This window comes from Chiloscyllium plagiosum, chromosome 1 (assembly GCF_004010195.1).
Source record: "Chiloscyllium plagiosum isolate BGI_BamShark_2017 chromosome 1, ASM401019v2, whole genome shotgun sequence".
Lineage (NCBI taxonomy): Eukaryota > Metazoa > Chordata > Chondrichthyes > Orectolobiformes > Hemiscylliidae > Chiloscyllium > Chiloscyllium plagiosum.
This window is the reverse complement of record NC_057710.1, coordinates 124,999,145-125,022,744: the sequence shown is the minus strand read 5'-3', so window position 1 is coordinate 125,022,744 and position 23,600 is coordinate 124,999,145. Positions and strand designations below refer to the sequence as shown.

Below are 23,600 nucleotides of genomic sequence, written 5' to 3'. Positions count from 1 at the left end.
CAGTCATAAAGTGTGGGAACCCATTGATGTTTCCTTTCTGGAAGGGCGTTTCAGATAATGGTAAGATAATGAGAACTGACTTGCCTCAGAACCACTTATTATACATATCACAAGATACTTAAATGTTAATTAATGTTTGGGAAATCCGATCTTGATATGTACAGTGTTACTAATATAGTTGTAAAGGCTCATAGTCTGTCAGAATATTCCACTCTTTCCCAATTTAGCTCATGGATTTTAAAGTGTTTTGTTTTGAAGTTAGGATAATATAGTTGTTGTTTCAATGAGCCATAGTGTGAAATTCTCTTTTAATCTTGCATGACATTATCTATTTGCAAAGTTAAAAATTTGGAAATTCTAAGATAGATGAAAAATAAAAAACATTTCATTAATAAGCTAAACGCAAAGCAATATAACTTGCTGTTATTACAAAAAAACTAACTGCTGCTTTTTGCATTGTAAATATTGCCCTTTATTCCATACACTGAGTTATCATTCACATTGGAATAGAAGCAAACTACTTACCTCTTTGTCTTGAGGACATCAAAATCACAGTTATCCCTGGAACTTGATCTCATCTCTGACTGATTATGAGACTTACAATCTGTTGTTCCTACTCTTCAATCAGAGACAAATCATATTCCAGCAACTTTTGTTAGTGTCTAAAGTGAGTTTATACATTCACAATTCATTTTCCTGTAAGGCAGTATCAGAGCACAGAATTTGACTAGTTTCAAAAGGCCGTGACTGGTGCAGGAAATGTCACTGTAGTGCCACTGGGTGTGCTAAAGCTAGAGCTGAAGCACATTATTAGGGTAAGGAGAAATCCTGTTATATCTGATCTTTGACTGCTTAAAGTTTGTTCAACATTAGCAACCATTACTCCTGATGAGAAGAAAATTTATGGAATTTCTTAACAATAAATTCATTTAGTTGTATTATGTTGTAATAAGGAAGATGATCAATTATAAAATGGTTTTCATATTTTCAAGATATTCAAGAGCACTTCATAGTTGACAAACTTTAAAGCATAGTCACTTTTAAATTACAAAATCCAGCATTTGTTTTGTGGACAGCAAGGACAGCAAATGAGACAATTGACTAATTTTTTTTTTGATCTGTTGACTGAGCAATGATTATCAGCCAGGACTTTTAAGAGAATTCCGTGCTACACTCTGAGATGAGCAAGAGAATCTTTATGTTTAACAAGTTTGAAATCAAATATCAGAAGATTTTGCTCTGCCGGAATACAGTTACTATGATAAATAATATAATAGGATTTTTTCAAAAGGGTGTAGAACTTAGAATACAGTGTAATATTTTCCTCTTCCATGTAATGATATATTTTTATATGTAGTATCTTTTATACTGCAGTTTCAAGGTGGTGAGTGGAATGTAGTCACAAGGTATGTACAATATTGGATATCCTACTATTTTTGGGCAGATTATTGAATTGGATCATTATTATTTTATTGACATTCCTTTGGAGTTTCAGTTATAGACTGGTATGAGACCCAATGATCCTTTCCTTTTAAAGTTAGAAGGGTGCTACTTTTCTTCAAATCTTTATCAACACATACGCAGCTTATGATCAACTTTTACAGAAATTGCTGTCTCATACAGATTTATGTGCTTTTCTTGCTATGCTAGTGACATACACATTTTTATTTTGAATGTTTCTCAGTAGTTCTTATTTATTACTGTGACTAATGAAAATTTTAAAAAATGTAAGGTAAAGACTTATTCTCTGAAACTTTGAAGGAGTGGTAGAGCTGTGTACCTTGTACATCTGCTGGTAGTTATTGGAACATTTGTGCCAATGTTTTGACAGGTGCGAGTGCCTCGTTATAGGGTCAACTCTGTGTAACCACACTGTTCAAGTGCCAGGTCAATGATGTGTGCTGCTATGTTCGTGATATTTTGCTTCTATTATTCATGGATATTTATAAAGTTTCTATTACATGAAGGATTTTACTTTACTCATCGTTATACTTTTTTTGTTTTGAAGATCAAATTAATCTTTTGTCAGTTTCTGCAAACTAATGGTAGTTAAACTTCAGTCAATGAGTCTTCAAAGCAAATCACTTTATTTTGATCAGTTAGGTACAAAGCAGTACAATTCTTGCTGTTATGAAAAGGTTGCCCATTAGTCCCTTTTAAATCTTTGTCCTCTCCCCCTAAACCTATTCGCTCTAGTTCTGGACTCTTACACTCTAAGGAAAAGACCTTATCTATTTACCCTAGCCATGCCCCTCATGATTTTGTAAACCTCTATAAAGTCATGCCTCAGCCTCTGATGCTTCAAGGAAAACAGTCCCAGTCTATTCAGCCTGTCCCTGTCGCTCAAACCCTCCAACCCTGGCAACATCCTTGTAAATCGTTTCTGAACCCTTTCAAGTTTTACGACATCCTTCCTATAGGAGGAAGGCCAGAAGTGCAGGCAGTATTCCAACAGTGGCCTAACCAACATCCTGTACAGCCGCAACAATGAACTCCCAACCTCTATACTCAATGCTCTGACCAATAACGGAAAGCATACCAATGCCTTATTCACTATCTTATCTACCTGCGACTCCACCTTCGGTGAACCATGAACCTGCACTCCAAGGTCTCTTTACTCAGCAACACTCCCCGGGACCTTACCATTAAGTATTTAAGTCCTGCCCTGATTTACCTTTCCAAAATGCAGCACCTCATATTTATCTAAATTAAACTCCATGTGCCACTCATTAGTTCATCAGATCAAGATCACGTTGTACTCTGAGGTGACCTTCTTCGCTGTCCACTACACCACAAACTTTTATGTCATCTGCAAAATTACTAACTATGTTCACATCCAAATAATTTATTTTGGAATATTGTGTGCAGTTCTGGTCTCCCTCCTATCGGAAGGATGTTGTGCAACTTAAAAGGGTTCAGAAAAGATATACAAGGATATTGCCAGGTTTGGAGGATTTGAACTATGGGGAGGGGCTGAATAGGCTGGGTTGTTTTCCCTGAAGTGTCAAAAGCTGAGGGGTTACCTTAGATGTTTATAAAATCGTGAGTGGCATGGATAGGGTAAATAGACATTCATCTCCCCAGGAATGTGGAGTCCACAACTAGAGAGCATAGGGTGAGAGGGGAAAGATTTAAAAGGGACCTAAGGGGCAGCTTTTGCACACACAGGGTGGTGCATGTACGGAATGAGCTGCCAGAGGAAATGGTGGAGACTGGTACAATTAGAACCTTGAAAAGACATATGGATGGGTATATGAATAGAAAGGGTTTAGAGGGATATGGGCCAAGTGCTGGCAAATAGGACCAAATTAGGATAAGATACCTGGTCGGCATGGACGAGTTGGACTGAAGGGTCTGTTTCTGTGCTGGACATCTCTATGGCTCTGTATAAATGAGGAAAAGAAGTGGACCCAGCACTGATCCTTGTGGCACAACACTAGTCACAGGCCTCCAGTCTGAAAAGCAGCCCTCCACTACCACACACTCTCTCTTCTACCTTTGAGTCAGTTCTGTATCCAAATGGCAGTTCTCCCTGTATTTCATGTGATCTAACCTTGATAGCCAGTCTACCATGAAGAACTTTGTTGAATGCCTTACTGAAGACCATATAGATCATGTCCACCACTCTGTACTCATCAATCCTCTTGGTTACTTCTTCAAAAAACTTGACCAAGTTAGTGAGATATGATTTTCCATACATAAAGCCATGTTGACTATCCCTAATCAGTCCTTGCCTTTTCAAATGCATATAAATCCTGTCCCTCAGGATTCCCTCCATCAATTTGCCCACCGTTGTTGTCAGGCTGTCTGGTCTATAGTTCCTTGGCTTTTCCTTAGCACCTTTCTTAAATAGTGGCAGCAGATAAGCCAACCTGCAGTCTTCTGTGGCATCAGATAAGCCAACCTCCAACCTCATCTGTGACTATCAAGGGTACACATTTCTCAGCAAGAGGCCAGGCAATCACTTCCCTAACCCCACAGAGTTCCAGGATATGCCTGATCAGGTTCTGGATGTTTTAACACATCCAGCACCACCTCCTCTGTAATATGAACATTTTTCAAGACTTCATCTATTTCCCCACATTCTATTTCATCCATGTCCTTCTCCACTGTAAACACTGATGCAAAATATTCATTTAGTATCTCCATCTCCTGCAGTTCCACATATAGGCTGCCTTGCTGACCTTTGAAGGGCCCTATTCTCTCCTTAGTTACCTTTTTGTCCTTAATATATCTATAAAATCCCTTTGGGTTCTCCTTAACCATATTTGCCAAAGCTATCTCATGTTCCCGTTCTGCCCTCCTGATTTCCTTCTTAAATATACTTTATATGCTTCTAAGGATTCACTCAATCTCAGGTGCCTGTACCTGACATATGCTTCCTTCTTTTTCTTGACTAAAACTTCAATTTCTCTGGTCATCAAGCGTTCTCTACACCTACCAGCCTTGCCTTTCACTCTAACAGAAACATATTGTCTCTGGATTCTTGTATCATTTTTGAAAGCTTCCCATTTTCTAGACATCCCTTTACCTGTAAGCATCTGCCCCCAGTCAACTTTTAATAGTTCTTGTCTAATACTGTCCAAATTGTCCTTCCTCCAATTTAGAACTTTAACTTTTAGATCCGGTGTATCCTTTTCTATCACTATTTTAAAACAAAGGAATGAGCTGCCAGAGGAAGTGACGGAGGCTGGTACAATTATAACATTTAAAAGGCATCTGCGTGGGTATATGAATAGAAAGGGTTTAGAAGGGTATGGGCCAAATGGTCGCAAATGGGACTAGATTAATTTAAGGTATCTGGTCAGCATAGACGAGTTGGATCAGGGGGTGTGTTTCCATGCTGTACATCTCTTTGATTCTGTCACTAAGAAGATTTATTCTCCTCTAAGAGGAAGGTGCCTTATTTACCAATATAACAAACGTTTAAGTACTGTAAAGTGTTCAGAAATTGTATGGTCCTGGTAGGAGCTTAAGACTTGGCGAAGAACTAAGTCTATCAAGTTACAAAGTTTTTTTTAAACTAACAAGCAAAGTGTGCTCGGAGGGGGGAAATTGTTGCCTATTCGAGTTATCATTTCACTACTTTGGAAATTTGTCTTGAGAATATGTTGGGGAATTTCCGCTGATAAACCTTGGTAACTTGGCTTTATCAGAGCAATTATAGATTTCACTTTGGATCTAGCTCGTGAAGTTTGGAAAAGAAGCAGTTCATTGGAAACTCACATGCATTGCATTATTTGTATATTTATGGTTGTAGTGTCAAGTATCTCAATTATGAAGATCTGGGGAGAGGTTATCTCACACAACATATAGCACAAACAGATGGTGGAGATCTGCAACAAAGACAGTGCTGGAGAAACTCAGCAAGTCAGACTTGATCTGTGGGAAGAAAACCAAATTAATATTTCAAGTATTTATCAGAACTGAAGTTTCTTTTAATTCAGCTGGTTTTTTTGAAACCTAATTCAAATTTTTGATTTAAAAATTGTCACTTGGATAGAAATGGATATTTGGATTGTTTCTGGATACAATCCTGATCCTTTGGACAAGGAGTTGCAGCACCCAACTTTCTTAGAGACTGTTAATGTTTTGCATGGCAGATTATGTGGTCAATTAGGAGCAATAGAGGCACAAACCAATGCAAGAGACAAATTAAGTGAGCCTGATTTAAATTCAACTCTGCAGCCATGACTGTGGCTTCTTGAACATCAAACCTTGCTTCGAGCCTTGACAGCCAAAATCAGTGTTTGATGTGAAGAGGTAACAGTTACCATCCCATCCATGAGGGCACTAGATTGGTCAATACCACTCAATAGGTATACAGGGCTGTCGGCCACCTGAATTGATGTGGGCAGTTTTTTGGTGCCATGCTATGGGAGACTTAAAAAAACAAATTTCTTTATTCTTTTTGCTGCATGCAGATCTGAGAAGGAATCAAACCGGCAATTAATGTCTCTAGCATTAAAGAAATTGACAGTGGAATTGCTCCTAGAGGTGACAATTAAGGTCCTGTGGCTGGCCCATTCTGCTTTGTTGCCAGTGTGGCTTCCTGTAACTAGAGTTAGGCATACCCCTTCTGTACCAGTACTTGTGGATATCATTGGATTTCATCTGCATGTACATTGCTGTTGTCTCCAAGTTAGACATGGCTCCTGCTGGTGGAGATGCATTCTGTTCAAGGGGTGGGGTTTGGAGTCCAATCCATGAGCTTTGAACCACAGGGATGTCCTGAAAAGACCCTGTCCATCAAGTTCTGCAGACCTAAATATCTTTCCCATGTGTCGTCTGTGCATCCATCAACAAAGACGAACTGTTGATTATTCTGTGTTCTGTGAGCATACACCGCAGTAGATTGGAGTGAATTGAGCATATACCCTGTTTGCACTGCTGACCTCCAATGCCCTCTTGACCTGGATAGTTCTGCTCTGCATGCCATGGGTGTCATTATACCCAAACTCAACAGTGCTGTCTCAGATAGATCACTTTGTTAAACTGTATTTTGCCCTTTAAATCCTAATTTTCATATGGGAATAGGGTGGGATGGTGTGGTGTCTCTCTGGAGAAAGGAAATACACAATTACATATATTATAGCAACAGCACACCAAAAAAGAATACACTTTGCATAGGTTTTCCTTGATCCCCATGAGCACTGATTTCCTCTCCTGCCAATCATGTTCCAACCAGCCTTGGTAGGAGCGCATTTCATTCATGTCTTCCTCCTCTTTCCCCCTCAATCAAAAACAGATGAGTGTTCCGTTGTATGTTTCAGTGCCTGGAACATAGCTGGGCATCTCTGTCATGAAGTTGTTCGTGACATTTTGCAACTGATTCTTTCAGGTGCTCCTGAGCCAGCCAGTGTTGTCCTTCTGTCAACCAAGAAGTTCAAGGTTATGCACTGAGGTGCGGTGTGGAGTAGTATAGATCATGTTTCATTTGCACAGACTTGGCACTGTAGGACTATAATTTGTTAATAGCTTAAAAAAAAACACAGATGATTGGGAAGTGCCTACCTTGGTTGTTCGATTGACCTCCAATACGCTCATAAGTAGACAAACAGGAGGCTGGAAGAACACAGCAAGCCAGACAACATCAGGAGATGGAGGAATCAACATTTCGGGTATAATCCTTCCTCAGAACTATGTGTGGGGGTACAGGGAGTTACAGATAAAAGGGAGGGGAGTTGGGGAGAGTAGCAGAATGGTGAGGTAGTGATAGAGGTGAACACAGTTAGTGGGTATGATCTGGTGGCTCAATGGGAGAGATGAATCTGGTTTGATAGCTAGAAAGAAGAGTCAGTAGGTGGAATGGAAGGAAGGAGGTGGACCTGGAAAGGGAGCTAGGGCGGCGGGGGGATTGCAGTGTTTTGTGAGGAGTGTGGCGCGAACCAATGGTGAAGAGAATGGTCCTTGCGGAAGGCACACGCGTTGTGAAGGGGAAGATGTTCTGGGTGGTGGGGTTTAATTGGAGTTGGCAAAAGTGTTTGAGGGTTATATGTTGGATGCAAAGGCTGGTGGGATGAAAGTGAGGTCAAGGGAAACCTACCTTTATCACTTTTGAAGGGAGGTAGTGTTTAGAGCAGTGGAGCAGGGAATGGTGGAAGTGCGGTGGAGGACTGTCTGGATGACAGAGGAGGGTAAAGAATGGTTCCCTCGTTCAGTCAGCCCGCCACCATGCCACCTCCATTCTCTGATCCACTGCTCTAAATACTACCCCCTTCAAAAATGATAAAGATAGGGCTACCCTTGTCCTCACTTTTCACCCCACCAGCCTCAACATCTAATGTATCATCCTCAAACACTTTTTGCCAACTCCAATTAGACCCCACCGCGCAAAACGTCTTCCCCTCTCCACCTCTATCTGCCTTCCACAAGGACTATTCCCTTCACATTCCCTGGTTCGGGTCACACTCCCCACCAACCTGTCTAACCGCCCCCTCCCCCGGTTACTTTCCCCGTAAATGAAAAAGATGCAACCCCTGCTGTACAGCACTTCCCTTGCCTCCAAGCAGACCTTCCAGGTGAGCCAGAGGTTCACCTGCATCTCCTCCAACCTAGTATACTGCATCCGGTGCTGCCGATGTGATCTTCCCTTCATCGGTGAGACTCAACATAAACTAGATGTCCATTTAGCCAGGCCTGAAACCGATAGCCTGACCCTTCAGTCATTGCCCATTTCAATTCCTCCCTCCCACTCCCCCTCCGACATGTCCATCCTTGGCCTCCTCCATTGCCACAATGAATTAGACTGCAAAATTGGAGAAACAATACCTCATCTTCCACCTGGGCAGCCTACAGCCCAGAGGACTTAACATTGGGTTCTTCGAATTTCAAATAACCTCTCCACCCATTCCCTGGCTCCCTTAACGGCACACCTCCTCCCTTCCATTCCACCTACTGACCCAATACATCCCTCCCATTGACCAATCAGGTTGTACCCGCTACCTGTGTTCACCTATCACTACCTCACCATTCTGCTCCTCTCCCAACCCCCCCAAATTTATCTGTAGCTCCTCCTACCCCAACACCTAGTCCTGAAGAAGGGTTACACCCAAAATGTTCACTTCTCCACCACCTGATGCTGCCTGGCATGTTGTGTTCTTCCAGTCTTTGGTTTGTCTACTTTGGAGACAACAAAACTGCAGATGCTAGAATCCAAAGTGTTCATCATCTGCAGGATTCTGCTCAAGAATGGGTAATATCAATTCCCTTTGAGACTACACAGCTAGCCCAAATAGTATGCTTCAGTAGTCCTTTCTGACTTTAATCACTAACAGGGACTTAATTTGGAGATGGTATGCAAAAGATGGTTAAGCAATGTTCTTCAGACAGACACACCACAACATTGAATGCAGGTTTACCTGCAAGCAATATGACTCTTGGAGAACATCAGGGTTTTCAACTGACCAGTTGTTCCAATTAAAAAGGTTTAAATCCAACCTTTTTAATGTCTCCCTCCCCCTGTATTTCACCAGATTGTGGCATTCAATGCAGCGATAGACAAAGGGAAAATGGCCTCAAGTTTTTGCAGCCAGACTTTTTAAAATCTCTGTAATGAGAGATTTATTCACTCACATGCCCCCAAAAAACTTGGCCACTGATCATTACACACATTAAAAAGAATTAAAGGGAAAAACAAAAATCTACTTAGTGTCTGAAGATACCATGTAGATTGTAGAGAAAATCCTTTCTTTCTCTGTGTGTCTCTTTTCATGCTTTCCCATCAACCTTCTCTTAAATATGGCAGTGTTGGTCTGGGGTGGACAAAGTTAAAAATCACACAACACCAGGTTATAGTCCAACAGGTTTATTTGGAAGCACGAGCTTTTGGAGCACTGCTCCTTCGTCAGGTAGCTAATGAAGAAGCTACCCGATGAGGGGAGCAGCGCTCCGAAAGCTAGTGCTTCCAAAAAACTTATTGGACTACAACGTAGTGTTGTGTGATTTTTAATCTTCTCTGTAAAGTGAGAGTCTATTTGTTTACTGCAGCTGCCCTCTCCCTTTCCCTGACCATCGCCCCCCTGCTGTGGAGATCCTGTGACGTGCACAAGGTATGCGAGCCATTGAACAGTATTTGGTATTGACCAAGCCACGTGAAGACTGTGTGGAATCACACATTTGACCTTCCTGTAGAAGCCAGCAGAAGGTGAGTGTCTTAATTTGTGGCACCTTCTTGAAATTCTAGTTCGGATTAGGTAAATAAATCCTCTTTGTAGAATTCTAGCCTTATATATTGTGCCTTGAATAAAAACAGAAAGTGCTGGAGAAATTCAACATGTCTGGCAGCACCTGTGGAAGGAAAAATAGAGTTAACCTATCAAGTCCAGTATGACTCATTCTTTGTCATATTGACTTGAAGTGTTAACTCTTTTTCTCAGCACAGATACTGCCAAACCTGTTGAGTTTCTTCAATGTCCACAGTGTTTTGCTTTTACTTTATTGTACTGATGTAAATGTGGGGAAATGTTTCAATTTTTTGTCTCTATTCACAACATTTTAGGCTGGAAGCACTATTTCAGCACCTCCTGCTGTGTTGTTCTCTTTGATTTCAAAGCCCTGCATTCAGAACCATTCAGGAATTTCATTCACTCATATTGTGTATTTAGTTTTTTCTCTCTCTTTAATTTCTGTGTATACCCCTCTGTCCCTGGAGGGTCTATTCTCCTTGGGGTCTGTGTCTAGCACAGCATAATCCTATAAGGGTGTAGGAGCTGGGGATCCTGTCTCACCCGTTGTAGTCTCTCCACTGGACCCTTGCTGAGCACTGATACAAAACCTTTCTCCATATTTGCTCCTGTCCACCAAGGCATAATAAAAGATAACATTTTTCCCCTACCTGGGACTCTAAAACAGATGGCTTTGGCTGCAAAAAAAGTAGTCATGTTTTGGCATCTTCCCCCTTCATGCATGGAAACATGCTTTGCTGCTTGTGATTCCCCAACTCTTCATTCTGTAATAATATGAAAAACAATGAACATGATGTGTTTCCATTTAGCATTATTGCTACAATCGAAGGAGGAAAGAATGGAGGTTGCTGTGAAGCAGGAGTAGTCTTAAAACAAAGAAATGATAAACAATGCTCAAATGAATGATACAGAGAGGCAGTAAGGAACTTGGTGTGGAGTAATCAAAGTCTGTTTTGAAAACTCATGAAAACTACAAGTACCAGAATTTAGAGCAACAGAATGACCAGTCTTCTGATTGTGTCCAGAACATAAGAACTAGAAACAGGAGAAGGCCATCTGGCTCTTTGAGTTTGCTCTGCCATTCATGGCTGATCTTTTTAAGGCCTCAGCTCCACTTACCCAGCCTCTTACTAAAACCCTTATTTCCTTTATTGTTCAAAGAATGATCTATCTTAACTTTAAAAACATTTACTGAGGAAGCCTCAATGACTTCACTGGGCTGGGAATTCCATAGATTTGCAACCCTCTGGGTGAAAAAGTTCCTGCTCAATTCAGTCCTAAGTCTATCCCCTCTAATTTTGCGGCTTTGCTCTCTTGTCGTAGTTTCACCCGCCAGTGAAAACATCCTCTCTACTTCTGTCTTATCTATTCCCTTCATAATTTAAATGTTTCTATAAGATTCCCCCCTCATTCTTATAAATTCCAGTGATTATAATCCCAGTCTACTCAGTGTCTCCTCTTAAGCCAACCCCCTCAACTCCAGAATCAACCTGGTGAACTTCATCTGCACCCCCTCTAGTGCCAGTACATCTTTTCTCAAGTAAGGAGGCCAAAACTCCAGGTATGGCCTCAACCAGCACCCTATAAGTTGCAACATAACCTCCCTGCTTTTCAACTCAATCCCTTTCGCAATGAGGGACAAAGTTCCATTTGTGTTCTCAATTACCAGTTGCACCTGCAGATCAGTCTTCTGTGATTCATGCACAAGTACACACAGGTCCCTCTGCACAGCAGTGTGCTGCAATTTTTTTATCATTCTAGTAATAGTCCTTTTTACTGTTATTCCTACCAAAATGGATGACTTCACATCTATTAACATTGTACTACATCTGCCCACTCACTTAAACTGTCTATATCCCTTTGCAAAGTTTCACAGTGCTCTGCACACTTTGCTCTACCACTCATCTTAGTGTCATCTGCAAAGTTTGACATACTACACATGGTCCCAACACTAATCCTTGAGGCACACCACTAGTCACTGATTCCAATTAAAAGAGCACTCATTTATCCCCAATCTTTGCTTCCTGTTAGTTAACCAATCCTCTATCCATGCTAATCCATTGCCCGTGATGCCTTGCATCTTTATCTTATGCAACAGGCTTTTGTGTGGCACCTTGTTGAATGTCTTTTGGAACTCTAAATTCACCACATCTGGGTCCACCGTCCATGTAACGTATTCATAGAATTCCAGTAGATTAGTTAAGTATGACCTGTCCTTCATGAACCCATGCTGTGTCTACCCAATGGGACAATTTCTATCCAGATGCCTTGCTATTTCTTCCTTGATAATAGACTCAAGTATTTTCCCACTACAGAAGCTAAGCTAACCAGTCTATAATTCTCCACCTTTTGTCTACCTCCTTTTATCAACAGTGGTATCACGTTTGCTGTTTTCCAGTCTGCTGGAACTGCCCCAGAGTTCAGTGAATTTTGGAAAATTACCACAAGTGCATTTGCTATTTCTCCCGCCATCTCTCTTAGTACACTGGGATGCATTCCATCAGGGCCAGGAGACTTGTCTACCCTTAGCTCCATTAGCATGCCCAACACTACCTTTCTCGTGATAATGATTGTTCCAACTTTCAAATTCAAATCCGACCAGATCAAAGCCAGTAGATCTTGTTCTAGTTTCATTCTAATCTGGCTGAGTTTTCTTCCTCTGGGAAGGATAACTGCATCTAGTTGAAAATCAGTTGGTTGTGCTGAAAATAACCTATATCTTGACAGGATTATGGGGCTAAGTAATCGATGTGAAAAGAAGTGTTCATGCTCTGACATTGTTAAGCTTTATGTTGATTCCAATAGGCTGAAGGTATCCAAGATTGTACTCCTCCTTCAACTCTAGCCCCTTAAGCAAGATTATTTTATACAGTATCAGATGAGCGGGAATTGAATCGGTTGGGCTGTACTATTTCCAGTTACACAACAAATATCAGAGCACATCTCTAATATGAGAGAGGGTACTCATAATGCAGGGAAAACTTCTGTAAAAGAGCATTAGAACAACTTTTGTGCTAAAGGAATAGTAATTCAGTGCACTAAAACATATCATTAATTCTGTGTAACCTCCTGCAGCTTTCATCTTGAATTGCAAACGTCATTTTATCAGGATCGAAATACATTTTGTTTGAGGAGTCACAATTTTTCCAGGGGCTTTTTTATTCTGGTTTTCAAGGGTTTCTTTTTCCATTCTCACCAAATCATTTATTAAGCAACCTAATCCATAGTAACAATACTTTAAATACTATTTGTGTTGATGAATGGGGCATTGAGACTTGCACAGCACAGTGAGATTAAACAATTTCTTCAATAATCAATTCTCCATTAAACATAAGGCCACAATGCACACAAAAAGTGTAATATCCTCGATAGTTTCAAAGTTGGCACAAGGCAAAAATGATTCAACAAGAATAGATTTTTTTCCAAAGTAATCAACACTCTTCTAAATCAAAATGTACATCAACTGAAACATCTTTCAGATCAAATCTACTTTCATCACATATATTCCTAATATTGCTCATTCCCCCTTGTCATCAACTCTCCCTCACTTCCAGGGGGAGAAAATTATGCATTAATTGTTAAATTTAAATCTGAGATTGAGGTATGAGATCTGTAGAATGGATAGTAAATGCTTGATTAAAATGTTTCAGCTTTAAGTATAACCAGGCATTAACTATCTATTCTACCAATCTCTTACCTCAATCTCAGATTTAATTTTAACAAGTAATGCATAGAGCATTTTATTCTCTCCCTGGAGGAGAAGAGAGAATTGACGACAAGGGGAAAATAAGTAATACTATCGTCAGATTTTCTCATCAGCAGGAAGAAGTTGAAAAATAAACTGAATAGGAGTGGAATGTCCATTTTCCAAACTTTGATGGAAAGCCTGTAGAATTAGTGGAAGCAGTTTCACACATCGTTTTTCTTCTCTTGAATTCTGAGATGTATATATTCCTGGATATGCCAACATTTTTCCTTCCCCCTAATTACCCTTAAGATGGTGTGTTAGTTTTGCTGCAGTAAGGTGCCATTTCAGAGAATAGTTAAGTGTCAACCTACTTGCTGTGACACTGGGGTTACATACAAGTCTAGACCTTGTAAAGCTGGCAAAGTTCCTTTGTGAATCAGATGAACTTTCATGACAATTCAGTAACTTCATAGCCACCATTATTGACATTTGTTGTTCATTCTAGAATTAATAAATTAACCAAATTCAAACTATTTTCTGAAAGTTGGCTTGGTTTGTTTTAAAAGCAAATTACTGCGGATGCTGGAATCTGAAACCAAAAGAGAAAATGCTGGAAAATCTCAGCAGGTCTGGCAGCATCTGTAAGGAGAGAAAAGAGCTGACGTTTCGAGTCTAACTGATACTTTGTCAAAGCTAAAAAAAAGGGGAGAAATAGGGAGGTATTTATACCAAGCTTTGACAAAGGGTCAGTTAGACTCGAAACGTCAGTTCTTTTCTCTCCTTACAGATGCTGCCAGACCTGCTGAGATTTTCCAGCATCTTCTCTCTTGGTTTGTTTTTCTTTAGTGTAAAACAAAACCAAATCTGCAGCAAGGTATGCTTATGCTTTAGCAACAGACCACTATGTTAAATAAAGCAAACAAAATATGATCAATCAAGCCATTCTTCATTCTGAGATCTGACGTGTCCATCAGCTGAGATCAGAACAAAGGTAGCCCCAGGGTATCTCTGAACTTGCACCTATCCTCTAAGATCCCACACTCGTAATTCTGTCCTGTGTGTCCCTAACGTTTGGTGATCTACCATTGCCAATTATATATTCACCTCAATAGGTTATATTCCCTGGTTAAGATCTCTTCATCCGCCTGTTTAATTCCTCCTTTAATCCCACCTCCTTATCCATATTCGACACCATCATATTATGTATTTAGTGTCAAATTTGTTTGATAACAATTCTGTGAACTGCCTTGGTTGCTTTCCTGTGTTAAAAGCACTATATAAAGCCAAGTTTATTGCTTTTTATTGTCCAAATGTTGCAAAAAGGTGTTACCAACAGTGAATCTAGCTCTTTTCAAAGAGCTAGCACAATTATGGTGGGCTGAATGGTCAATTTCTGAGATGCATGATTCTGTAATTAAATTTACTCTTACGTTTTGTAAGAACTGGTTAGCAGTAGGTAGGTTTCACACAAGTTTGATTCATTGATAAATTGTTAACTAGTTGTACCATACAGCTGTGTCTAAGTACAGAACTAACTTTGCACCCACAATGATAGACCATCTTTTATAAACAATTTCCTCATTCTTAACTGTCTATGCTGCTGTGGTAAATTGTTCATGGATTCTTGATGAAACAATTCTTATTTTCCAATGTGTGAATGGTGAGAGAAAATAAATCAGATTTCTTTGGGAGCAGGAAAGTTGAAAACTTGAGTCACTTTAATTGGAAGTTTGGATAGCTTCTATCACTAATTTTCTGTTTTACTTGACTACATGGCATACGAGTGTGGCACTGGAAAAGCACAGCAGATCAGGCAGCATTCGAGGAGCAGGAGAGTCGATGTTGCCAGCGTAGGCCCTTCCTGATGATGAACTTATGCTCAAAATGTTGACTCTCCTGCTCCTCAGATGCTGCCTGACCTGTTGCGCTTTTCCAGCGCTACACTTTTTGATTGATCTCCAGCATCTGCAGTCCTCACTTTCTCCTGCATGACACACGAGTTTGCAGTGGGTCTCATTAAACCATGTGAGTAATTTTAATGTAAAATATGAGAAGCTGACAGCAAATTGGTTACTCATTTTACATTTCAACCAGTTTGAATTTTTGCTGACTTCAGTAGAAAGTAAAATCGGATGAGATATAAAATGAGGGCTATTCAGATTAAACTAGATTTTCCATTAAGTAGGTTTGGCTAAAAGTATTCTCCATCATTCAATCTTGTTTCACCAGTTCCCTCTGTTTGATTTCCAAGATACTTGCCATTGTAGTCAAAGCCTTCACTTCATATGATATGACCAGTTTTCTATAGCAGAACATACCTGCAGCAGCCTTTTCTCCTCTGATATAAAATTGCTAATTTCTCTCCATTCCTCTGTACTATCATGACATGCCTGAATTCCCTTTTAATGAATGTTACTTTAAAATTTCCTATTAGGCCTCCTGAAAAGGTCTCTTCCTTTTGATTGAGTCTTCAATTTCCTTGTAGTCTCACTCCCAAACTTTTATTTTACCCCTATCTGGTAACCTCTGATTCCACATGTTATTCTTTATAAATCATTTCTCATGAGGAGGGTTATTGAAATGCATGATTTTTTTTTTGGTGCTGGCATTTGTCAATGATGATATGAGTAATTATACCTTGGTTAAGGCAATCCGTACAATGATTAATGTACCAACTTTATTCTTTCTGATTCCATATTGCTGTCTGTTCCTGTTGCCACCACATTAACAAATACTATTAATAACCAGGATATCTAAACTATGTGCTAGAATGTGCGTTTCAGCTAACTATGTGGAATGAAACATATACTTTCTTGTTAATATTAATGCCCCACCTCCACTCCCAGTCAAACATCATGCCTTTATAAGGCTTTTAGAAGCAACCAACATTTTAGATTTAGAGCAAAGGACTAGAGTTTTAAAAATTGGCTTTGCCACTCTGTCCCCCACCCGACCTATTTATTTTACAAAAGGAGGGAGCTCCATGTTCCTGAGAGTAGATTCTGATCAGGACTCCTTCAGAAATGCAAGCTGATATTCTGTTCTGACACTGCTTTCGTACATCATTCCCCTTTTTACAGCTGTCAGTCACCATATTCTGAAAATTAAAAAGGTCCAGCAGCTGTCAAAGAGTGGGTACATAAGAGAAGTGTGATGTTAAAGTGTTAGGAAAGTAGATTGTCATTTGGGTAGGGTGTCAGGTAAGTAGAATGCCAGCCCTCAGAGCAAAGTTGCAAATAAGTAGGCTGCCAGGATGCCAACTAGGTTTTCAGGTGGGTATGGTGCCAGTGTATCAGGGTTTGAGGATGCAAGGGAGCAGTATGTCAGATGGGTAAGGAGTAGGCTGCTGTGTGATTAGGGTGCCAGTTGTGTACAAGTATTGGATGCCAAGTGTAAGGAATGTCAAGGTGCAAAATTGCAATGGGGCTAGGTAAGTGACTATGTTTAGGCTAGGTCAGAGTTAGTGGAATAAATCAGGCCCAGCAGAGCGCACAGGGAGGTAGGTATCATATCCAGGTTGGAAGTGCAGGTCTGACGACAGGAAAAGGGGCTTGGATGCAAAGCAAGGAAAATAAAGAATGTGTCTGGCAGATCAGGCAAAGGATCAGGTAACTAGCACTGGGGAAGGAGGTTCAAGTATGGAACTGAGGGTGGTGGATCGATATCTGACGGATATAGTTGTGGGTGTGTGAGGTCAGCTGGGATCAGTTGAATTATTACTTAGGAATTAAAAAGTTTCGTTAAGAGATGTCATGACACATCTCTGGAACAGGTTGGCCTTGAATCTAGGCCTACTGACACACAGGTAGGGACATTTTTCTAATGTATCACATGACTCCCCTCAAACTCAGAAGTTTAACCATATATTTAATAGTTTAATTTTTCCTGAGTAACTATTTACTTAGTTTCATCAGAATCCCCCGATTTAATTGTGGATTTTGGAGTGTTTCAGGCCTGGAGGCACTTCCCAGCAATTCGTCGGAGTCTACTACAATAGACATTCCACAGGGGCCCCATGCATTGTTCCTACCTATGCCGAAGTAGCAACTGTTAGGTTATTGGAAAGTCAGAGTTTTTGCTTTTTACAGCTCTGACATCCCTCGTCTGTGCACATCTTATTGTAAAAAATGGACGTTTGAGGAAACTTTAATTTTCTCTTTACTACTAACAGTAAAGCTGCAACCATATGTACATGGAGAAAGTGAGAACTGCAGATGCTGGAGATCAGAATCGAGAGTGCGGTGCTGGAAAAGCACAGCAGATCAGGCAGCATCCGAGGAACAGGACAATCGATGTTTCTGGTATTCCTAATGAAAGGCTTATGCCCGAAGCATCGATTCTTCTGCTTCTTGGGTGCTGCCTGACCTGCTGTGCTTTTCTACCATGTGTACGTTACAAGTGATAAACATAATTGATCAAAAGGCCACTCTGTATAAAGTTGGTCCAAACAAAAGTTGTCAGTGTTACAGTATTGGTATAAACTATCATTATGTGTTCCAGTGTAAACGCTCGCTAGCATGAAATGAAAATTGATATCCTTCCAGCCTTTTCAGTCTACCACTGCCAAAACTACAGACAGCTCATTGACGTTTGTGTGCATTTGTGAATATTTACATTTTTCTGTCAACAATGTATGCATCATAAATTTTAAGATTTGCAAGTGGTGTGAATATGCATTTAGTTTTTACCCATTGCACTGTAAATGGAAAAAGTTGCGATCTTATTTAGGTTGGTTCTGGAGTTAACAAAATATGGCGATGTACAGTAAATTAGTTTTAGTAATCAAATTAAAACTGAGTTATTTTGATAACAGGCTATCCACAGAAATTATTATTCAGAATGTGAATTCAATGTGTGGGTGAGAGCTTAAGTGTCAAACTTGCATGACCTTGCTGGAGTGAAACCTGCACTGATGCCTCAACTGTTTTAATTTGCCTCATCTGCATCTTGCTAGATATTCTGCCAACCGCTTTCCTCCAAGATCAGACCTAGGCAGATAGCAAGATGTGGAGGCAGTGGGATTACAGAGAGACAGATATGGGCCAGTGGGGTTACAGAGAGAAGGATGTGGGGAAGCAGAAGGTTAACAGTTGGGATGGGCCCACCAACTCAGTCAAGTGTGGTGGGATGAAGAGAGTGTAGGAAGTAGGTGACCAGTACTTACTTATGGGAGAATAGACCTGGAAGAATAGTCCAATTTGTCCCAGCCATTAGTAAACAAAAATACTGGTACAGTCTCAAACCAATTCCAGATAAGCACCTTCTGATATCATGTTGTGGGTGGCACGGTGGCACAGTGTTTAGCACTGCTGCCTCACAGCGCCAGAGACCCGGGTTCAATTCCTGCCTCAGGCGACTGACTGTGTGGAGTTTGCACGTTCTCCCCGTGTCTGCGTGGGTTTCCTCCCACAGTCCAAAGATGTGCAGGTCAGGTGAATTGGCCATGCTAAATTGCCCGTAGTGTTAGGTAAGGGGTAAATGTAGGGGTATGGGTGGGTTGCGCTTCGGCGGGTCGGTGTGGACTTGTTGGGCCGAAGGGCCTGTTTCCACACTGTAATGTAATCTGTAATCTGTTTCCCTGGCACAGCTAAACACCTGGCTGAACACTAGAACTACTTTAGAGTCCTATTTATTTCACAGGTCTTTGGCCTGGATTTTTCTCCCATTGTATCAGATGAGTTAAAAATTTTGGAAAGATGCAAGGAAACCCATAATTTATGATCTCTGACTCTACAGCATACCCATAATGTCACTGAACTTCCTCCTGCTGGAAACCATCCTGATTGACTAGTTTAGATTCCAATTGGACAAGAAATAAACTAGAATAGGTTGTGCTCATACTTCTGTGTTGGGGGCACAGTGGTGCAGGGTGTGCTAATCAGGGATATACTAACCATCCATAGGGGTGGGGTAAGTATGGGTGGGTGGGCAAGGATACCTATGACTATTATATGATGGGGGCATGTAATGTCAAATCTTGAAGATAATGGTCAATCAGAGACTTCATATTTTACTGAGGCCATGGATAAGGCGAGCTTGGAGGCATTATAAAAAGGCTGAGAGAAGATAGGAAGGATGGTTTGTGAGCCAGTGGAAGGATGTGAGCAGTGATGGCAGGATTACTCATGCAAACCTGTACACTTCTGCCGGTAATTGAAGAGGCGCTCATTTCCTTGATCCAAATTCTTACTTTGATTTCGACATTTGGATTTCTGAGGCTCAGGAATTTCAAATTAGAAAGAACAACAAAGTTTACAATGGATTAACCCTATAAATTCCTGCCTTATTGCTACATTCTAAATCTTTCTTACTTCCAAATGTTTCTTCAATACAATCACTCACTCTAATAGCCTTACTGTTAACTCTGTTTCAAAATTCTGCTGCTCCATTAAAGCTGGAGGTGAAGGGTTTTGGTGGGAGGTTGAGATTTCTTTCTGGCATTAGTGCAGTTACCTCCCAACTAACCCAAATCCATAAATTTTTGAGATTAAAATTAAATCCCTTTGATTTTTGCAGATTTGTGAAGCCCTTATAAGCTTTAGGATTTCTATTGTACTGTAACTTGATTGCACAGTTTGAAATAGCCATTTGTAAATAGTGTGATCCCTCAAGTCAACTTCCTCAAATCAACTTTTCTGCTTTATCCCCCATAACCTTTGATATCTTTGTTGATTAAAACATCTGTCTGTCTATCTCAGCCTTGAATATACTCATAAAACCATAAGATGCAAGAGCAGAAGTAGGCCATTTGGTCCAAAAATTAAACTGATAAATATGTTCTGCCAAAATCTAGGACTAAACTAGAGACATTTAAATCTTCAAACAGTTGAGTTATTTTGGTTAACAATCATTATCTTACAAAAAACTAAGATTATTGGGAGGAGATGGGAATGTGGGGTTTGAAACACAAACAAATTTAGCCATGATTTTATTCAATGGCAAAGCAGGCTTGAAGGGCTGAATGGCCCACTTCTGTTCCTAAATCACATGTTCCGATATTTGTATCATATGTCCTGGTCTTAAATTGTATATTTGGAATTTGTATGGAAAAAAATCCATGAAGGTAAGCTTTAGCAAACAAATATCTACAGTGTGAGGATTTTGTTTCTCTTGCTGTGTTGAACTCATATATACAAGCCTAGCCTGTGCAACCTTTCCTCAAAACAACCCGCCCATTCCAGAATTTAATCTAATAAATCATCTCTGAATTGTTTCCAATGCATTTATATTGTTTCTTAAGTATGGAGACCAATACTGTACAGACTACACTGGATGTGGTCTGACCAATGCCCTACATCATTGAAGCATAATCTCTTTACATTTATATTCAATTTCCTTTTGCAAAAGAGGATAACAGTCCATTAGCTTTCCTAATTTCTTGCTATACCTGCCTACCAACCTTTTGTAATAGATTAAACAGCATATCCAAATCTCTCTGGACCTCAGAGCTCTACATTTACTCACCATTTAGATAATTTTGGTCTGCTCTATTCTTCTTGCCAAAATGAGCAGTTTCACATTGTTCTATGTTTTATTTCATTTGCCAGATCCTTGACCATTCACTTAAAATTGACTTGAAAACTGACACATTTTATCAATGCGTTTTTACCTTGTACTCATCAAAACATTTCACAGGAGCACCAATTCAAGGGGAAAACCAACATTTAAACCTCACAAGTGGAGAATGTTCATTGGTTGGCAAGTGACAGATAGAGCTGCTGCCATGGCAACTTCACCCCTTAGTGTTTATTTACATTTAACTGTCAGGCTTTGTGAAAAATAAATAAGACCTGATGACTCTGATTTGTCGGCGATTTGCCCTGAGAAAGACAGCAGCAAATGGTGTTCATCTAATTTGTTCTTGTCATGTTGTATAAATGTTGATTTTTATTTTTCTTGCATTGGTAATCTTCCAGTTGTCCTGATGAATGCAAAACAAAAATGTGTTTTTTAGCAATACTTGAGTTAGGGTACAAATGGCTATTTCTGTTCATGATACTTTGTATTCTACTTATGTCCATTTCTCAACCTATCTTCATGCCATCAGCAAATTGTGGAACCATAAGCCCTTGTCCCTTCATTTAAGTCATATATGTATATATGTGTGTGTGTGTGTAAATAGTAAGACGAGTAAATCAACCAGTTCCCCTTTGTGCACAGTGTACTTCTTGAAACCACTCAAATAGATTGGTTAAGTACGATTTCCCCTTTACAAAACCTTTAATCCTACCTGATAGTTCTGAGGCAGCACAGTGGTTAGCACTGCTGCCTCACAGCGCCAGAGACCTGGGTTCAATTCCTGCCTCAGGCAACTGTCTGTGTGGAGTTTGCACATTCTCCCTGTGTCTGCGTGGGTTTCCTCTGGGTGCTCCGGTTTCCTCCCACAGTCCACAAATGTGCAGGTTAGGTGAATTGGCCATGCGAAATTGCCTGTATTGTTAGGTGAAGGGGTAAATGTAGGGGAAGGGGTCTGGGTGGGTTGCTCTTCGGAGGGTCGGTGTGGGCATGTTGGGCTGAAGGGCCTGTTTCCACACTAATCTAATCTTTAAAAAAAACCCTGCTATAACCTCATTGATAACAATTTCTAACTACTTTCCTATTGCAGATGTTAAGCTAACTGGGCTGTAGTTTCCTGGTTTCTGACTCCCTTTTTAAATAAAGGAGCTATACTTACTGTTTACTAGTCCAATGCTAGGTTCCAGGAATCTAGAGAATTGTGGATAATTGAAACCAATATCAATTATCTCACTTGCTATTTCTTTTAAGACCGTGCAATGAAGTCCATCAGGACCTGAGGACTTATCAGACTACTGCTTCAGTGATGTGCTCATTGATACTTCCCCGGTGATTACAAATTTCCTAAGTTACTTGGCGCCTTTCATTTTCTGATTTATAGCTATTTTTGTGATGTTATTCAAAACCTCTATAGTGAGAACTGATGCAAAATACCTGTTCAATTCATCTGTCACCGGCTTATTTTCCAGTGTTAAATCCCCAGATTCACTCTCTGTCAGATCAATAGTTCCTTTGTTAACTGCTGTCTTTAAATATCCCCAAAGACTTTTTTTTCCATCTGTTTTTATTTTTGTAGCTAGTTTTATTAAACTTTTGGTACATTTTAAATATTCTGTCCAATCTTATGACCTACCACCCATATTTGCATACTTATATTATTTTTCTTTAAATTTCATACTACATTTAAATTATTTTAGCTAAGCATGAATGGTAGGTCCTATGATTCAAATTTTTCTTTCTCACAAGAATGCATCCATTCTGTGTATTGTGAAATATGCCCTTAAATGTCTGCTATTGCATCTTTTCTGACCTTACCCTGTACCTAACTTGCCAGTTTGCTTCAGCTAGCCCTGCTTTCATGCCCTAATAATTATTAAAGTTTAAAAAAGGAATCTTAGACCCACTCTTCTCCCACCCAAGCTGAATATATAATTCAATCATATTCTGATTGCTACTACCGATAGCTGTCTTCACAATGATGTTATTAAAATTAATCCTCTCTTATTACATAATGCCAGGACTAGAATAGCTTACTCTTTGGTTCACTACTGAATACGCTGTTCTAAGAAATTGTCCCAAAACCATTTTATAACTGCTTATCCAGGCTACCTTTATCCATCTAATTTTTCAATGAATATGTAGACTAAAATTCTCTACGATTATTGCCATACCTATCTGACAAGCTCCCATTATTTTTTCTGTATTTGTATCAATTTCTGCACAAATTTTATGTTTTAATATTCCACATGTTCCCATATGTGTCCATTGTTGACAAACATAAATTTTCTTTTGATGTCATTGTAAAATTATAACAAAATGCTTTGAAGCAAGCCTTTTTTTAAAAAAACGTAATTATTTTCTCTTTTGTAGGATACTGGCAAGTGCAGGAAAAGACCTGAAAGATAATTTCCTGATAGCACTGGCAGAGCGTGAAGAAGCCAACCGCAGCGGGAGAATGGCTGTGAGTGCATAATTAAGTGTTTAAGTTGCATATAAATTATTTTTATATTGGAGGAAACTGCACAAGAATTGAGCTTAACGTGGTTTATAAATATTATAAACAGTGAAATTAGTCATCAGCAGTGCTGCAAAACAGGCAATTACATACCACTGAAAAGAAAATTAGCCAGGGTATTAACGATGACATGTTTCTCATCCATGTTGCAGCATCACTGATGGCCATTTTCACCCCAGGGTCTTGTCAGAAGGCG

General features: G+C 39.9%; 1 protein-coding gene across 1 annotated transcript in view; it reads left to right on the top strand.

The window, feature by feature from the left end:
* Nucleotides 1-23,600, top strand: part of cfap299 (cilia and flagella associated protein 299) — a 566,302-nt gene that overhangs the window by 152,877 nt on the left and 389,825 nt on the right. The window contains exon 3 of the mRNA XM_043700704.1: nucleotides 23,260-23,350. Within this exon, the coding sequence (XP_043556639.1) occupies nucleotides 23,260-23,350 (91 nt within the window). The remainder of the gene's footprint in view (nucleotides 1-23,259; nucleotides 23,351-23,600) is intronic.